The sequence below is a fragment of the Bubalus kerabau genome, chromosome 8 (assembly GCF_029407905.1).
Source record: "Bubalus kerabau isolate K-KA32 ecotype Philippines breed swamp buffalo chromosome 8, PCC_UOA_SB_1v2, whole genome shotgun sequence".
Lineage (NCBI taxonomy): Eukaryota > Metazoa > Chordata > Mammalia > Artiodactyla > Bovidae > Bubalus > Bubalus kerabau.
In genome coordinates, this window is record NC_073631.1 from 18925568 (window position 1) to 18945866 (window position 20299).

General features: G+C 35.9%; 1 protein-coding gene across 1 annotated transcript in view; it reads left to right on the forward strand.

Moving 5' to 3' along the window:
- The window catches only part of GLCCI1 (glucocorticoid induced 1), a 108511-nt gene that overhangs the window by 20676 nt on the left and 67536 nt on the right, over positions 1 to 20299 (forward strand). Inside the window, exon 2 of the mRNA XM_055589848.1 lies at positions 9392 to 9543. Within this exon, the coding sequence (XP_055445823.1) occupies positions 9392 to 9543 (152 nt within the window). The remainder of the gene's footprint in view (positions 1 to 9391; positions 9544 to 20299) is intronic.

Genomic DNA, 20299 nt, shown 5'->3' on the forward strand with positions numbered 1-20299 from the left:
TCTTTGATCATCTTATATTATCTTATAGTTGCTAATACTTTGTGATTGTCTCTTTAAAATTTGAACCCATTAGTCACGTGAGATTTTGGATATTTGGAATCTCTATTAATTGAATTCATTGGAAGTTCTTAAAGTTTATAGAATGTTCTTCTGCTAATTGTGACTTTGCCGAGGTTCCCTAAAGAAATACCATTTTGCCACCAGAAAAAAAATGAACTTAAAAATCTTTAGCATCTCAGCTGCTATACCCGTAATTCTTTGTAGATGTATTCTAAATGTCAGAACTCCATCGTAATTTGTTGTGTATTTCTTCCAGTGCTTGTCACCTGCCTTCATGACCATCTTGGTGAAGTTTTCTTTACAACCTTAATACAAAAAGACACTCTCTTGAATTTTATTTGAAAATAGGCTGAAGGCCTTCCTCCAAATGTCTTATCTCAACTTATGTATCATTTGACACAAATCTGAGTGAGCTATAACCTAGAGAATCATTCCTAAATGGCTGCTTGACTCCATTTTCCTGTTTGTTTTTCTTGACAGACCTCAGGTTACAGGTGTCAGGCCTCATTGGGTCAGACGCATGTTTGTTTCTCTTGTCAGCTTCTTGACTGGTTCCTTTCCAGATTTCTGCAGGGCAGCCAGATGGTCATTTCAGCATATTTTCTAGATTGCTTCTGTGGCAGGATTCCAGGTCTGGTTGATTACTGTTTCAGAAACTACTCACACTGAGAGGGCTTTAGTTTTTGCCCTTTAGTTTTAGTTCAGATAGCACATTCAGATCTGGTGTCCTTCCTGTCTGTTATCGGAAGTTCATTTGATTTTGATGATTTTATGTGGCCCATGTATTTGGCTTACTTTCCATCTTCTTATATGTTAAGCAAGAAAGGCCCATGAAGGCCATTTGTGAAGTGCCTAGACAGTGCCGATTTTAGAAAGCTGAATCTAACAATAATTCTGCTAGATGATCAGTATTAATATGCATTAGATTGGCTAGAGAGGTATACCAATCTCCTCTTTTCTACATTTTTTATTCTTAGTTATATAATTCTTTAAATTGCTCTTTTTTTGGTGGGTAGTGGGATTTATTTTGGAAATTGCTCTCTGTAACTGTGAGGTAAGGAGGAAAATTACTCACGATGTTGGTAGTGATGTTTAAGAAAAAACTGTTCATGACACTTTTGAAAGAATAGTAAAGCAGACTATTTTCAGGGAGACCATTGGGATAGGTGTAGGCACCACTGCAATGCAGAGAGAATAACCAGAAGTAAATGCAGAGAGATTGGGCTCAAACTCAGAATACAAGTAGAAAAAGTGAGGCTGTATAGCTGGCTAAGAAGAAGGATGGGGGTGAATAGATGAAAAATTACTAAGAGGAAAAGTGAAGTGAAGTCGCTCAGTCGTGTCTGACTCTTTGCGACCCAATGGACTGTAGCCTACCAGGCTTCTCAGTCCATGGGATTTTCCAGGCAAGAGTACTGGAGTGATTTGGAAGGAAACATCCAAATAAGGGGGATCTTGGCTAAACAGATCTGAAAAGGATTACTGAAGACAGGCCAGGGCAGCAAGATACTACATGGGAGCTGGTGGAGATGAGGAATCTGATCACTTATCGAGGGTGATCAATATTGAGGGTGGGGGATTCTGGTTAAACTGACATCGTAGGATACTTGCTAAAATCAGACAATTCAGAGCTAAACACAGAAGCCTACAATTAGGGCCTAACTGGGAAGAGTTTAGAGGAGCTGGATAAAGTATGGTCAAAGAGACACTTTGACAGTGTTAATAAATTTAAAACTATAACTTTCAAGGAAGGAGCTGTCATGATAGAAATACTGAAGCAAATCTCTATTAACAGAATAGACCTGTAGTAGTTCATGCTTAAGCTCAGTGAACCAATAGAAAGAATATTCCCTGCCTGCATCTACTTTTGGTTATTCTTGATCACTAGGATCTGTATCATTTCAGATTATTTTGAAGTTGAAGAAAAAACAACTTAATGTCTTATATTCAGGCTCTGCTTTGTGATTTTGTTATTTTGATTTCAGTGATGAGGACTGAAATTATAATATGAAGAAGCTAATTTAGACATCATAAAAACTCACTGCTTTTCTGTTAAAAGATAAAGGTTTTAAATAAACTAGCTATAAAATATTGTCATATTTTGAGAGTTAAGCTTAAATTCTTTATTCAGGTTAATGATTAAAATCTAAATTTTACTTTGTTTATATATTTTATTTAATTTTTCCTTAGCACTTTATATAAAGGAACCTACTTAGTTTATTTTTTCAGAATTTCTTGTATTTTTTTGGGAAGTGAATTTTATTGTAGTTAACTTTTATTTCTGTGCAAAATGCCCTGTTTGGGTGGGAGGCAATCTTTCCAAAGAAGCTGTATTGCTTTTTGTCAGTTATCTCATCTTTCTAGTGTTCCTAAGCATTCTGCCTGGAGTGCTCTGTGTTTAGATTTGAAGGTTCTTATTTTCATGACTGGCACTCAGTTTAGAAAGTGACCTTTTGAAGGAGATGACTAAAAGTTTAAATGTACTAGATTCTAGAAGGTAAGCTGCTAGGTGCAGATTTTAAAGAATTGGTTGACTATTTTTGCAGCAGGATATTTTCTTGGATTTATATTCAGACTTTCAGTGCCTGTGTAAATGGAGTAGATTTATAGTCAACAAAATGATTTTTTTTTTGAGCAGCTGCAACCCTAAAGGATCTAGTCCCAATCCTTTTGACATAAGTTCCTAAGTTTTTAGTAGCATTAGATTCACATGCTTATTAAAAATTCAGAATTTTCTGGTCTCCCTAGCAGAGAGTCTCACATTGTTGACAACAAATTGGGCCTGGTATGAGCATACTTAGCAAATGTCCAACACTTGGAGAAACTCTACTTCAGGACCTCCATGGTTCCCAAGCCTGAGGATGCTTTTGAATCAATCTGGTTTGGTTTAAAAAATATGTTAATACCTGGTCCACCTGATTACTACATTCGACTATCTGGGACTGTGGTCCAGTAACCTGCATTTTTAACAAGCTGCCTGATGATGCTTAGACAGAAAGCCACATCTCAGGCTCGCATCTTTGAGATCTGTTGCTTAGTTTCACCTGTGCCTGAGGGCTTTGTACCTTTATGTTCTAGGGATCTCCCAAGATCTAATTTCTAGGTGAAATGCTATGTTAGAAAGCTCTTGCTGTTACTTCTCAGACATGCCCAGATGTTGCATTGGGCATAACTAAAATTGCCTTACATTTTTTTATTCAATACTAGGTGATTTAAGGCTTGTGTGTGTGTGTACGTGCGTGCACACACAAACACACACACACACACATTATGGGATTTAATGGCTCCTTCTTTTTGAATATAACTGTTAAAGGATAAAAAGGTTTTACACACTTGTGTTTTGATACTATTGACTAACATTGTTAATGTGGTATGTATGTGTAAAACTAGTTATTTAATATGAGTTCTGTGTAGAAAGATCTGGAAAAATTGGTACTTGTTACTCAGTTATCTTAAGCATTCTGCTGAATTGTATGACTTGAGGATTCTTTACAGTTGTAATCAGTGTTGGGTTTTGAATCAAGTAAGAAGCAGTTCATTCTTGGTGGTGGTGTTACAATAGCAAAGTTTCATGGAGTTATAGTCCTTACACAGCAGTTGAAGGAACAGTAGCTCTTTTTCAGAAGGTTTAAATAAGTGGTCACTGAAATGCTTTCTTTAAGTTTAGATGTGCTTTGCTTGTAACATCAGTGTTAATAGCTTGGCTTATAATCTTTATTGAGAGCTAAACACAGAGAATCAACAATTTTTACTTTTTTTTTACTTATGCAGACTGAACCTATGAAAACGTTGGAGTATGTTAAAGTTTTAAGAAAAGAATGTGAGCATTTTTTATTATGTGTATTAGTGTACATTCTAGTATTCTGTATGTCTACATTATGGCACTCAAAAATACTGTATCCTTTTTATCACCTGGTGAAGTTGGTTTAGAATGTGTGGTGGCTTGTTTCATGTTACTCTGTAGCTAAAGTTCTTAAAGTTTCTAACAACAATTTTTTTTAATTTGTAGAAATTGCACTTAACTTTGTTAATTTTCTACTTCAGATTAGTTTCTTAATACATCAGATTTCCAAACCCACTAGTCAGTCAATCTTCAGGTATTGCCTCTAAATGAAAAATTGTTGGGAACTAACTAATTAATCTAACATCATATTACAGTTCTCTGGCAGTTAGACTTTAAGTGTCTTTTGCCTGTTTAGAACAATGCCTTGTATGCTATTTGGATTCAGAGTTTCTAATATAGCTTCTTGCATTTAAACCTATTATACTATGATCAAGTCACCTTAAATTTCCAATTGGCTGTTAAAAAGCAATAATTATTTTGTACAATCCTCAGCAGGTATCCCAGAGGAACCCCAGGCCTACACTGCTCCATCCTCAGGGAAGATAAGAGAGGGATAGTACAGCGTGTGTGTGTGTGTGTGGGGTGTGTGTGTGTGTGTGGTATGTGTGTGTGTGGTGTGTGTGGTGTGTATGTTAGTCACTCAGTCTGTCCAGCTCTTTGCAACCCATCAGGCTCTTCTGTCCATGGGATTCTCCAGGCAAGAGTACTGAAGTGGGTTGCCATTCCCTTCACTAGGGGATCTTCCCAACCCAGGGATTGAACCCAGGTCTCCCGCATTGCAGGCAGATTCTTTACTGTCTGAGTCACCAGGGATACCTAATATAACCTGTAGATGCTGCATGAGTAGTCATCTTCTGGTCCTAATATGATGGTACTGGAAACAGATGTGATTTTTTTCCAACCATCATATTTTATTGCTGAATTTACTTACTCTGCATTTTACCCTCAAATATTTAAGTAGCAGATGTTAGCAACAGGACTACAAGTGGCATGTTAAGAGTCTTTTTTTTTTTAATTTAATTTTATTTTCTAACTTTACAATATTGTATCTTACTGCCTGACAGCTGCCCTTAACGTGGTTAGAGCACACCACTCTAGCTGTCTGTTACCTAGTTTTTGCCTTGTGTGCCTTCTTGTCCTTCACTGGCGTGCATGTGCCATGAAATACTACTTGATATTATAGCATAATTCTACATATTATATCTCCCTCAACCAGAATGTAAATTCCTTGAGGAGAATATAAAATTTATTTTGTCATTCTCCTTGGTACGTCAAACAGTACTTTCCAAATAGTAGACATTCATCAAGTTTTAATCAGTGGTGGTGATTACCTGGTTTCACCACATATGAAGTTACTATTTTTCTGATGCCCGTTTAGCTTAAGTAATGATAATAAGTATTTATTTTCTTTCATACTTTAGAATATTTATTTTAGCAATTTTATTGTTAATTTTAATTAAATTTTATTATTTAAGCGCTTGTAAATTTAAAGATTAAGTATACTAATGTATGTTTTAGTGGATAGGTGTCCTCTTGTTTGATTTACTTGAGTTGAGGTAATTTTGTAATAATTAGTTGAGAAATGTTGTGATCACCCAGTTCAAAACTAAATACATATTCTAATCACAGCTGTAATCATGAAATAAACAATTTATTATGTTGCCTATATAAATGGAGTAGACCCCCCCTTATCCACAGGGACCTCCATATCAGGACCACATATCAGGACCTCCAGTTGAGCCTAAACCTGCAGATACTATTATATCCTGTATATCCTGTATTTTTCCTGTACGTGTGTAAAGCTTATTTTATAAGTTAGGCACAGTAAAGAGATTAACAACAACAATAATGAAATAAAAGTTGTAAGAATATACTGTTATGGGGACTTCCCTATTGGGCCAATGCAAGGGGCCTGGGTTTGATCCCTGGTCAGGAAACTAGATCCCACATGCTGCAACCAAATATCCTGCCATGCTGCAACAAATACCAAACATCCCACGTGCCACAGCTAAGACCCAGTGAAGCCAGATTAAACATTTTTTTAAAATATATTGTAATAAAAGTTATGTGAGCATAGGCTCTCTCTCAAAATACCTCATACAAATATAATGCCTTTTTCCATCTTAACTAAGTATTTATCACACACTGTGGCTCTTTTGCAGTTTGAGGTGCAACAGCAGAAGAAACTAAATTTCTTTTTCATTCTTCACAATTTCACAGATAAAAGATTTGTTCTTACCATAGATCTTAGTAACCTGAGCATTTAATATTTTTTTCCTTCCTTTATTAAGCTGAGAACTGTCACATTTTCACTTCAAGGGAGCGCTTTACAGCATCTCTTCGGCATAGCGGGTTGCCAGCATCACTACTCGTGTGCTTTGAGCCATTATTAAGTGAAATAGTTGTTACTTACAAACACTGTGATACCAGGACAGTCAGTTGAATAACTGAGAAGGCTAGCATGTGGCTTAAAGTTGGGACACGAGTTTTTCATATATAGTGGCTTTCCATTTTCTGGTTGTAGCTGACCTTTCTGTAGGCCTTTATTATTGCTAAAAATGGTTCTTTTTCAAGGGATAATCTGTTTTTGTCCTTGTTTCTTCTTGGTGGAGAGAACGTAATTTTAAAAAATTTTAAATAAATTATTATAAATCAGATTATGAGAGGTGTTAACTTTCTCTGCTTCCTAAAGTTGCTAAAATTTGTACGTATTGCTTTTATAACCACATTTTTTAAAAAGAATTAATAGAAATAGCTCCTGGTAGTTGAACTAAAAACAGTCTGCATGTCTTCTGAATTGCTTATGGTAGGGGGCGAGATAAGGAGGAGAAAAAGAAATAAAAAGTAAGTCATAGAAAACAAATAGCAAGGAAGCATTCTAAGAGAAAGAAAAAGTTCGATGAAAGAGTTACAGATTTAATCAGACTTGTTATAACAATAAATATAAGTGGGATGAACATAACATATGTTTTTCAGGAAGAAGGCTTACTATAAGTTTTTTCAAAAGCCTAATTATGTACAGTATACAAGAGTGTTACCTAAATAGCATGATTGAAAGAAACGGAAAGTGAAAGAACAGGCATACCAGATACAGTATAATAGAAAGAAAGCATAGAGGGGGGATAAAATTAAATTTGATAGAGTTTAAAAGTAAAAAACAATAAATGGAACAGACTATAATGGTAAAGCATATGTCATAATAATAATGTCATGGATCAATATGTAACCAAATTATACAGAACTAAATTTCTATAAAATTTTTTTTTTTCTGGCCACTCAGCACAGCTTGTGGGATCTTAGTTCCCCAACCATCAGGATTGAACCCATGCCCCTGCAGTGGAAGTGCAAGAGTCCTAACCACTGGACCACCAGGGAAGCCCCCAGAACTAAATTTAAATGATAAAAATTATAAGAGATAAAGAGAATTTTCGTATCTCAATAGTAGTTTAGAAATTTTGGAGTAGTTCTCTAAATATGTGACAGATCATGGTTCTATTTTATTACTATATTCTGTATTTTTATTTCAGTTAGTATATAAGAAAAAGAACTGTATGCTGAAAACAGAAAATACATGCTCTCCATGACTGATGAAATATTTATAAAGATTGACTATGATTTTTGGTCACAAATAAAATTTCAGGTGACTCCAAACAGTAGAAATAGATTATCCTAGACTTTGCTTATCACAAAATAAAATGAGAGCTAAGTAATCAAGATAGGTAGGAAACCTGACAATTTCCAGATCTTCTCTAACACCCTTGGGTCAAAGAAGAAAGCAGAACTGCAGTTGTAAGATTCAGTTTGGCCCTCCAGCCCTCTGTGTCCAGCGAGGTGGGCCCCAGGGAGGTGGAAGACCAACTGTAAGAGACTTGAGCTTTCTCAGGTTCTGGTATTCATGCGAGTCCTAGACTCAACGGACATGAGTTTGAGCAAGCTCTAAGAGAAGGTGAAGGATAGGGAAGCGTGCTGCAGTCCGTGCCGTGGCAGAGAGTTGGACGTGACTGAGTGCGAGTCATGGGGTCGCAAAGAGTCGGACACGACTGAGCGACTGAACTGAACTGAACTGAGTGACTGATCTGACTGAACGAAGAGCCAGTCTCCTACAGAACTGAGGATGGCTGTGTGTGAATAACGTGACAGTTCACGCTGTGCTGCATTTCCTTTTGTCTTCTGATTTTTAAAAAAAGGAAAACAATTTTGTGTTTTGTTTTCAGAAGAATAAAGGACAATATTCAGTAACAAATGTTTCTTGACCCTCTGTAATGTGCAAGGCATTTTCTTTGATGTGAAATATAACTGAATAAGACTAAGCCTTGGATACTTGTAATCCACTGGAATTTATTATAGTATGCACATTTGAGATGCATACATGAAAAATCTTTTATATTTTCATTGTAAAGAAACTATAGAGTTCAGTATGATCATCTCTGTTTGCAGCAGAGGTAAAACAGATCATTAGAGTAGATTGACTGAACGGTGTAGAATGTCCAGAGATCTTGGTTCCTTTTTACCTCTGTCACTTATTAGCAGTTCTGTTTCATTGGACAATTTAATTTTATCCCTCTGGGCTTCAAATTCTTCATCCATTAAGGAGGAAACAATTAAAATAAGATTCTGTATACATGATTTTTTGTGCACGTGTAGCCTTGAATAAATTCATTTCTAAGTATTGAGTATCAACTCCTTTTCAATCTGTAGGGACCAAACTTACCCTCTGGTCAGGAAGGAAGGACAAATTTAGGGCTTTATGCAAGCAGAGGAGAGTGTGTATATCTTTAAGGACAGAGATGAAGAAAAGAAGGGCATTGGGAAAGGTTTCACAGAGGCAGTGTGACACCTGAGCTGGTCTTGAAGATAAGTTTTTGCCAAGTGTACAGAGAAGGGGAATATTTTAGATGCAGGAGATGATAGAAAGTATAGAGGCAGAGAAGCGAGTACTTCACACTTGGGAAATAGGAGTTTATTAGTAGTTGTTATGGTTGTTAGTAGTTAGCAGAGGTTTATGGAGGAGTGGTGGTAGCAAGACATTACGTATTGAGGTATATGGGAGCTGAACTGTGAAAAATAATGGACTTTGAGTGAAAGACTGAATAAACCATGGCAATTTTTTTTAGCAGTGGAGGGAGGTGGCCCTGTAAGATAAAGTTAGTGTGGATTCAGAGATAGCAGTTAGGAAACTGGCAGTTTAGTTGAGACATGATGAAGTCGTAATTAAAATAATGGCAGTGGAGATGATATAGAGGGTTAAGAATAGGTCTCTAAAATGAATGAGCTTTGTAGGGTGTGACAGTATATGCAAAATTTAATATGTGAATGTATTTCCCTTTGGTCTATAAATTTCATCAGCTCATACAGGATGGCTTTTAGGGTAAATATACATTGTGGGGACAATTGGCAGAATGGTATTTTACAAACTATGAAGTTTAGATAATTTTAAGTTTCACTTTATTCTTATGACTAATGTCTTTTTTCCTTCACTTTTTATAGTGGACAGGCCCAAATCTCAGCAAGTTCGAACCTCTAGCACAATAAGGCGAACCTCTTCCCTGGATACCATAACAGGACCTTATCTCACAGGACAGTGGCCACGGGATCCTCATGTTCATTACCCTTCATGCATGAAAGATAAAGCTACTCAGGTAAAATAAGCAAATCAGTTTCATTACCCTATAGTTCTTCTATTTTGATCACAGTAAAAATGTAGTTTAATCAAATTTTCCCAATTATTAAATATATCAAAGAAAATGATATCTTTAATAAACTTTAAACTAAAAACTTTTATCACCTGGGTTTTTGAATTATTTAGTATTTAATAAGTAACACATCAGTCTGTATTAGTGATTTTTGAGGCTTACAGTTTTAAGAATTAACTTTCCTACAGAAACTAATATAATGACTAGTAACTATATTAGAAAATACAGGCATATCTCATATTATTATGCTTCTCAGATACTGCCTTTTTTATACAAATTCAGTGTTTTCGGCAGTCTTCAACCGAGCAAGTCTGTCAGCATCAGTTTTTCCAACAGCATTTGCTCACTTCATGTCTCTCTGTCAGATTCTGTCAATTCTTTCAACATTTCAAACTTTTTTTATTATTATATGTGTTATGGTGATCCATCACCAGTGATCTTTATTGATACTGTTGTAAAAGGATTATGACTTGCTGAAGGTTCAGATGATGGCTAGCATTTTTTAGCAATGAAGTGTTTTTAATTACAGTATGTACATTGTTTTTTTAAGATGTAATCCTGTTGAACATTTAATAGATGATAGTAATAGAATAACCATAATTTTTGTATGCACTTGAAAACAAAAAATTTTGTGTGACTTGCTTTATTGTGGTGATCTGGAACTGAACCTGCAGTATCGCCAAGGTATGCTGGCATAAGTAATTTTTGAAGAAAACCTTGTGCAGTTATTGGAAATAATTTATAAAGTATTAATACATGGCTAAGGAAATTTATGTTAAAGGATTTTTTTCCTGTTTAAAACCAAAACTGAAATCCTCGAGAAAGAAATAGAAAATTTTCTGTTTGTCACACTTTCCCTATTTGTGGAAGATTTCCGAACCTTTTGATTTGAAAAGTTTTCCTTCCATGGCAGGAAGATATCTGAAAACATCCTAATATATGGTTTCTGAATTCCTGACCGTATCTGTATAGCATTAGTCAATCAGCATTATGAAGAAGTACTAAGAGTATGAGAGATGGCTGTTGGCCTTAAGGAACTTACAGCATAGTTGGGAAGATAAGATTTAAATGCAAGGAAATTGGTAATAGAAGACAGAGTATAATTAGGTATTAGATGAATGGAGCATTTAAATGTAAGAGAATTCAGAGGAATGGGAACATTTTTGGCCTTGTGGATGAGGGAAATAGAAGGATTAGAGTTTCATGTCTGAAGAATGAGGGAAAGGGGAGAAAATTTTGGACATGATCTATGATCTATGGAAATCTTTTCCAGTTTTGTAATTTTCTCAGGCAAGCTTGAAACCATGGAATTAGTTTTTTTATCATCCATCCTATCAGTTTTGTCTGTGTAATATTTTATGTCTCCCATACCAAGTCTTTTGCTTTCCACTCTTTATGAGGAAAAAGAGCAGTTTGATACAGTAGGCCCTGGGATGTGGGCCTGGACCATTAGGCGTGGTCATGGATAATTCAAAACTATCTTTCTGGAGGAGCTGGACTCAGAAGTGTGATAGAGTATAGGTATAGACTATAAAAAGAAAGAAGGTCAAGAGATCAAGGACTCAGTTTTTAGAAATGCACACAAGGATAAAAAATTAATGTATTCACCTGGTAGCAACGAGAAGAAAGTTAACATTTACTGACTATTTACCATGTACTTTGTGTTTTTATATCTGTGTTTCATTCTCATTTAATTCATTTATAAGGACATTATAAAATTACACAATGGAAAAGCAGAAATTCAGGGAAGTTAAGTGACTTACTCAGTATCATAAAGCTAGAAAGTGCTGGAGCCAGGTTTCTAATACAGGTTAATTTGTCAGCCGATCTAAACTTCAATTTTCTAGGGGTTTTAGGATAAATGGAATACTCTGTGTGTGTGTCACCTAGTAGAGTAATTGGCACTATACTTAAAAATGGTAGGTATTCTTTTTATATTAAAAAGAAATCCTATCTTTTGTTGAATATATATGCTTGATGCTGACAGTCTCCAAAAACATTATCTTACTCATTCTTCACCAAAATTCTGAGAAAGAGGAAAGAGAAAAAAAGCAAAAGCTTAGAGAAAACTAAAATAGTGTAGCCTTACACACCAAAGGGAAACTTGTTTTAAAAAAGAAAAGATTATTAACAGTATTAGGTACTATCCTGAGGTCATAGAAGATAAGCACTAGATATAGGGATTAGGGGCATACATATTGTCTTGGAGAGTGAAATACTGATAATATGCTAAGAGGGGAGGATACTTGGGAGTTAAGAAGAGAGTGATATGGAGATAACAGAAAAAGGAGCTGGGTAGGTTTCTTAACCATATCTGTTTCTTTACCTGTGCAGTGGGATGAATGAAACCTAACTCGCGATAATGTTGGATGACTAGGATAATATTTGAAAGTGAATGGGCTTCCCTGGTGGCTCAGTGGTAAAGAATCTGCCTGCAATGCAGGAGACTTTGGTTCAATCCCTGGGTCAGGGAGATCCCCTAGAGAAGGGACTGGCTACCCACTCCAGTATTCTTGCCTGGAGAATTCCATGGACAGAGGAGCCTGGTAGGCTACAGTCCATGGGGCTGCAAAGAGTAGGACACAACTGACTAACTACTTGAAAGTGAATATGCAATACACGGGTTATTAGCAGTGGATACAGACAGGCCCATTTGGAACATTTGCAGAGTCTGGAGCAAATACAAAATGTACACCTACATACCATATACATACTAAATTAAATTAGCAAACTGTTACATAAAATCTGTTCTATCCATTCATTCTTGATATATAAACCTTCTTATAGACCTTGAGGTTCATGTTTGAATGAAGTCCTGGATTTTTCAGAGTTGAATGCCAGAATGTGTCTGCATGATGCTGAGCCCACCCTACCCTCTGAGCCTGAACCCATAACTCTTCCTGTCACTGACACCATTCTATACTCTGAGGGATGGCTTTATGCGTATGTGTCAACCCCCTAGTCTTCCCCTTCATGCTCCGTATATACTTTCTCAGGGAGTGAGACCAGGAGTAGGTCTTTGTAGACCCTGGAAATCAGATCTGGCATGGTTTGAACAACGAACTCATGAGTCCAGGTTACCCAGAGCAAAGTTGATGGCAGAGATGTGGACTCATGATGTGTATGCCCTTCTGGCCCCAGGGTCTCTTCACCCTTTGGGAAGAGGCATGGCTGGAAGAGCGCCACAGCAGTTCCCCCAAAAGCCTGAGGTCCAAGGTAGGGCCTTCTGTCGCCTGGGTCTTCCTGTAGATTGTCTATTTGAGAAGCCAGAAGTTGATAGGAAGGCAAAATACAGGCCTCGTACTGAGGCTTAGAGAAGTTTAGTAACTTGTTATATAGCTAATAAATATGAAGAGATTTGAATCCAGATTTGGCTGATTTCAAAGGTTTTGTTTTCTCTAGTTCCTCACTGCCTTCCATAGTAATCACTGAAGTGTGCAGTGCTTGCCTCACATGTGTAAGAAATGGTCTTGCCCTGAGCATTTTTAGTTTAATTGAAGATATAAGAGATGAACATAGGAGATGGTTATTATTAATTCTTTAACTCTTGGGGAAGGAAGAAGATTATTTTTATTTATTTAGTGGAAATCAGTAAAGAGAAAGTGGTGCAGTCCGTTTGCTACAGACATTAAATACCTAGGCTGTCTGACTTTAGTGGAGGGAATCTCAAGTATTTTCCACCTTTCATTTTTCCATATTTCAGCTACCTTAATAATTTGATGGTTAGAAATAGAATTCTTATTGTTTAATATATTTGCACATTGGGCCCTTTTAAAAGAAGTTGCATAGTATGAAAAAGACTATGGACTTTAGAGACAAATCTTGTGTTCAAATCAAGGCCCAAAGTGAGGGAACTTTCCGGGATAGTAGAATTATATATCTTGACAGAGGTTTGGTTACAAGGGTAGATATATTATATTTATTAGAACTTATACAAGCATACACTTTGTGCATTCTAACATACAACTTAACTTTAATATATAGAATATAAATATTGACATCTAAAAGATGTTTAGGTATCCCTGGTTCTTGGATTGGAAGAATTAATATTGTTAAAATGGCGATACTACCCAAAGCAATCTACAGATTTAATGTGATCCATTTCAAATTACCTATGACATTTTTCACAGAACTATAACGAATAATACTGAAATTTATATGAGACCACAAAGGACTTAGAATTGCCAAAGCAATCCTGAAGAAAAAGAATAAAGCTGTATGCATAACCTCCCAGATTTCAGGCAATACTGCAATGCTGTAGGAATAAAAAAAAGTGCGGTATTGGCCCCCAAACAGGTATATGTATCAATGGAACAGAATAGAGAGCCCAGAAATAAACCCACAAACCTACAGTCAATTAATCTTTGACACAAGAGGCAAGAATATTCAGTGGAGAAAAGACAGTCTCTTCAGCAAGTGGTTGTGGGAAAGCTGGCCAGCCACATATAAATCAATGAAGTTGGAACACACCTTCACAGCATACACAAAAATAAACTCAAAATGGCTTAAAGACTTAAATAAAGATGTGATGCCGTGTATAACTCCTAGGAGAGGGACTTCCCTGGTGGTCCAGTGACTAAGAATCCACCTTGCAATTCAGGGGATGTGGAGGCTCCTTCCCTAGTGAAGTAATTAAGATCCCACATACCACTGGGCAACTTAGCCTGTGTACCACAACCAGAGAAAGCCCGTGTGCTGCAACAAAGAGCCAGCAGGGCCAAAAAAGAAAAAAAGAGTAAAACTCTCAGAAGAGAATATAGGCAAACATTCTGTGACATAAATTGTTCCGTATTCTGTGACATAGATCATACTACCAGTGTTTTCTTAGGTCAGTCTCTCTCAAGGCAAAAGAATTAAAAGCAGAAGTAAACAAATGGGAGCTAATCAAACTTACAAGTTTTGCACGGCAAAGGAAGCCATAAAGAAAATGAAAAGACAACCTGTGGAATGGGATAAAATATTTGCAAATGATGCAACTGACACAGATGGGCTTAATTTCCAAAATACACAAACAGTTCTGACAGCTTAGTATCAAAAACCAACTCAATCAAAAAAACGGGCAGGACAGCTAACTAGACATTTCTCCAAAGAAGACATACAGATGGCCAACAGGCACATGAAAAGATGCTCATCATCGCTAATTATTAGAGAATTGCAAATCAAAATTATGATGAGTTATCACTTCACACCAGTCAGAAAAGCTGTCATCAAAAAGTCTATAAATAATAAATCTTGGAGAGGGTGTGGAGAAAAGGAAACCCTCCTACACTGTTAATGGGAATGTAAATTAGTACAGCCACTATGAAAAACAGTATGGAGGTTCCTTAAAAAACTTAAAATAGAGCTACCAAATGAGCCTACAGTCCTAATCCTGGGCATATATCCAGAAAAGACAAAAACTCTTAAATCAAAAAGATACATGCGCCCAGTGTTCATAGCAGCACTGTTTACAAGAGCCAAAACACGGAGCAACCTGTGGCCGTCAACACATGATGTGCTGTCTGTTATATAATGGAATATTACTTAGCCATGAAGGAGAATCAAATATTGTCATTTGTAGCAGTATGGATATACATAGAAATTATCATACTAAGTAAAGTGAGTCTGATAAAAGACAAATATTATGATATCACTTATGTAGAATCTAAAAAAATGATACGAATGAATTTATAGAACAGAAACTGACTCAAAGACATAGAAAACAAACTAGTGATTACAAAAGAGGAAAGGGGGGAGAGATAAATTAGGACTTTGGGATTAACAGATACAAACTACTATATATAACATAGATAAACACGGTCTTACTGTATACCACAGGGAACTATATTCAATATCTGTAGTAACCTATAACGGAAAAGAATCAGAAAAAGAACATATATGTATGTGTGTGTGTATGGATCACTTTGCTGCACATGTGAAACTAATGCCATATTATAAATCAAACTCTACTTCAATTAAAAAAAATGTAAGACCTGTTTTTCAAAAGCATCATTTGGCGTTTTTTTCCTCTGTATATTAGGTTCAAGCAACTAGTTCAAGAAAGTAAAAGACCCAATAATTGATGATATTCAACAAAGTTAAAAAAAAAGATTAAGGACTTGAATATAAGATCTAAATCATTGAAATCCTAAAGGAAAACATAGGTGGTAAGCTCCTTGACATGAGTCTTGGTGATGATTTTTTTGGATTTAAAACTTAAAATGAAGACAATAAAATAAAAAATAAACAAGCAGAACAACATCAAACTAAAAAGCTTCTGCACATCAAAGGAGGCCATAGACAAAATATAAGGCAACCTACTAAATGGGAAGCCTGGTCACAAAGAGTTGGACACAATTTAGTAACTGAACAACTAAATGGGAAAAAAATATTTGCAAATTATATATCCTATAAAGGGTTTATATCCAAGATATATAAAGAACTCAGACAACTCAATAGCAAAACAATCTAAAAAAACAGGCAGAAGACCTGAATAGACATTCTTTCAAAGACGTACAGATGGCTACCAGACAAAGAAAAGATGCTCAATATCACTAATCATCAGGGAAATGCAAATCAAATACATGATGAACTATCACCTCATACTTCAAGAAAATCTATTATCAAAAACACAAGAGATAACAAGTGTTGGTGAGAATGTAGAGAAAAGGGAATTCTTGTCCTGTTTGTAGGAATGTAAATTGGTGTAGTTACTACAGAAAACAGCATAGCATTTCCTCAAAAAATTTAAAAATAGAACTACTATATGATTTAGCAGTTCAATTTCTGGGCATTTATCCAAAAGAAATGAAAACATTAGCTTGAAAAAAGCATAGGCACCCTCATGTTCATTATGGAATTACTTAACCAAGATAGGGATGCAGTCTAACTGTCCGTTGATAGATGAATGGATCAAGAAAATGAATAGATAAAAAATACTATTATTCAGCCATAAAAAAGAAGGAAATCTTGCCATTTGTGACACCATGGATGGACCTTGAGGGTATTATACTAAGTGAAATAAGTCAGATAAAGACAAATACTTTATCTTATCACTCATACATGGAATCAAAAACAAAAATCTACTATCTCCTAGATACAGAGAACAGATTGGTAGTTGCTAGGGTGGAGGGGGTTAGGGGTAGTTAAAATGGGTGAAGGGAGTCAAAAAGCACGAACTTCTAGTACTAAAGTCATGGGGATATAATTCACAGTATGGTATGTATACTTGACAATACTTCATTGTATATTTGAAAGTTGCTAAGAAAGAAAATCTTAAAAGGTCTCATCACAAGGAAAAAGCTTTCTGTAACTATGTATGGTGGCAGATTTCACTAGAACATTGTGGTGACCATTCAGCAATATATACAAATATTGAATTATGTTGTATACCCAAAACTAACATAATGTCATATGTCAGTTATACCTCAATTTAAAAAAAAGCTGGAGCACTCACTTGAACAAGACTAATATCAAACATACATGCATATGTTACTAATTGTTTTCTTTAAATCAAGAATGATTCATTAGGTGTGAAATGCCATTTCATCTTTGAAATGAAGGTTGTTTTAACTCATAACCTATAATTTGGTGAGTTTTTTAATACTTAATTGATCATAGTTACACTTCTGAAATGAATACTATTCATTTATGGAGTTCTTTGTTTAAAATATACAGTAGCAACTGAAGTGTTTAATATTTAACTATATTTGTTTCAATATTGAGAAATGAGGCCTGAAACTTTTTCTTTCTATAGTGTAATCCTTAGATTTCTGCGTTATATTTGCTTCATAAAAAAGATTTTGCGAGATTTCCTTTCTCTGTTCTGGCATGGTGTAAATTTCATCTCGGTTATCTGTTACTTGGATCTGAAAGAATTTCCCCTATGAAGCAGACTAGTATGTGTTTGGATTATAGCTCTTTAGTAAATCTCAGTTTATTCCATGGCTGTTAGTTTCTTTTGAGTTCTGTCTCTTTTGTTCAGTTTTTTCATTTGTTTTCCTAGAATATAATCTAGTTCATCCAAATTTTCAAGTGTATTTTAATAGAGTTTCACAAAGTACTTTTCTATAATTCTTTCAACTTTTTGTTTATCTGCAGTTATTTCTCTGTTCTCATTTTTAATACTGTATATGTTTGTGTTCGAGTAATTCAGTTTACTAGGTTATATATTAAATTTTTTAAGGTGTTGAATTTATTTTCCTGTTTTTCTTTTTTTGAGTTCCTTGCCCTCTGACTTTGATCTGTTTTTGCCTTTCTTCTGCCTTCCTGGCATATGCTGTGTTCTTTTTCTGGATTTTGAAGATTAATGCTTAATTTTTTTATTCATGATACTGTTTAGTAATGTAAGTGTTTTATGCATTTTATGCCAAGATTTACCTTCTGAGCTCAACTTTGGCTTGTATGCTTCCATTATTTGTATTTTCAAGAGATTATGCAATTTCAGTTTTGATATCCTGTTTAAAATATGAGAGTTTTTGTTTGCTTTGTTTTAAACTTCTAAATGGTCAAAGTTTCTTTTCCTAATAAAAATTCAATTTCTAGTTTTATTGCATTATAGTATAGACTAATAGTTTTTGGAAACTTCATTGATTTTCCTTGTAGCTTACTATATGATTTATTTTTTCTTACTTCTCTGTATTTGAAAATGAGGATACAGTCTTTTAGATAAAAAATTCATGACATATTGGCATGAGTGCTAAGTTGCTTCAGTTATGTCCGACTCTTTGCAGCCCTATGGACTATAGCCCGTTAGGCTCCTCTGTCCATGGGATTGTCCAGGCAAGAATACTAAAGTGGGTTGCCATGTACTCCACCAGGAGATCTTCCTGACCCAGGGATTGAACCCATGACCCTCTCATCACCTGCATTGGCAGGAGAGTTCTTTAGCACCTAGTGCCACCTGGGAATCCCTCATTACATATTAATTCAACCATATTAATTATATTACTCAATTTCCATATAGCCCCCTTTATGTCTGTCTGTTCTATCATGAGCTGGATATTGTTAAAATTTTTGTTGATTTCTGTTTCCAGTGGTCATTGCCTTAAAGATGATAATACAGATGTTTTAAAGATGTATATCTGTTCTGTCTTTCTTATGGTTGATACTGTTTATTGTTACTGAAGATTCAATGTCTTGATTAATGTTTTTCCCTGAATATAACCTTTTTATGATATAAATTAACACTGTAAACTGATTTTCATTGGCCAGGAGCTGCAGTTTGGAAACCTGATAGCTTGGGTTTTTGTTGTTGTTGTTAAAACTTAGAGTTGGAATTGTCTTTTTTGTGTATTTTTTAATTTTATTTTTAATTGGAGGATAACTGCTTTACAATTGAAAATAAAATTTACAAAAGTACGAAAAAGAAAGATAAGAGGGCGACAGAGGATAAGATGGTTGGATGACATCACTGATTCAGTGGACATGAAGGTGGGCAATCTCCAGGAGATGGCAGTAGGAGGCCTGGCATCCTGCAGTCCGTGGGGTCATAGAGAGTTAGACGTGACGTGGCAACTGAATAACAACAACAGTTGCTCTACGACGTTGTGTTGGTTTCTGTCGTACATCAGCGTGACTCAGCCACAGGTATACATATGCTTCCTCCCTCTTGAACCTCCGCCCCACTGCATCCCACCCATCTAGGTTGTCACAGAGTTCTATGACTAAGTACTGTGACTTGATTTTGAATCTTGGCTCTAGCATTTTAGCTTTGTAATTTTGGGCAGATCACCACTTTGCCTGTTTCCTCATTTATTAATGGAGTATTCTACCTCACAGGATTGTTGTAAGGGTTAATTTGGGTTAATGAATTTAAAATGCTAAGTATAATGACTGGTGTATTAAGTGTCAATAAGTTAGTGTTGTTCAGTTGCTAAGTCATATCCAGCTCTTTGCAACCCCATGAACTTCAAGGACACCAGGCTTCCCTGTCCTTCAGTATCTCCTGGGGTTCACTCGGACTCATGTCCATTGAGACAGTGATACCATCCAACCATCTTATCCTCTGCTCCTCTTGTCCTCAATCCTTTCCAGCATCAGGATCTTTTCCAGTGAGTCTGCTCTTGGTGTCAGGTGGCCAAAGTATTGGAGCTTCAGCTTTAGTCCTTCCCATGAGTATTTGGGGTTGATATCTTTTAGGATTGACTAGTTTGATCTCCTTGCAGTCCAGGGGACTCTCAAGAGTCTTCTTTTCTAACACTACAATTCGAAAGCATCAGTTCTTTGGTGCTCAGCCTTCTTTATAGTCCAACTCTCACATCCATACATGACTACTATAAAAACCATAGCTTTGACTATATGCACCCTTGTCAGCAAAGTGATGTGTCTCCTTTGTAATATGCTGTCTAGGTTTGTCATAGCTTTTCTTCCAAGAAGCAACGTCTTTTAATTTTGTGACTGCAGTCAATGTCTGCATTGATTTTGGAGCCCAAGAAAATAAAATCTGTCACTGTTTCTACTTTTTCACCATCTGTTTGCCATCAAGTGATGGGACCAGATACCATGGTTTTCGTTTCACTCTCCTCTTTCACCGTCATCAAAAGGCTCTTTAGTTCCTCTTGGCTTTCTGCCATTAGAGGGGTATTATCTGCATATCTGAGGTTGTTGATATTTCCCCCGGCAATCTGGATTCCAGCTTGTGAGTCATCCAGCCTGCATTTCACATTACTTACATTTGCTAGCAGAGGGAAAAAATAGGTGGATGTTTGGATATTGGCTATGG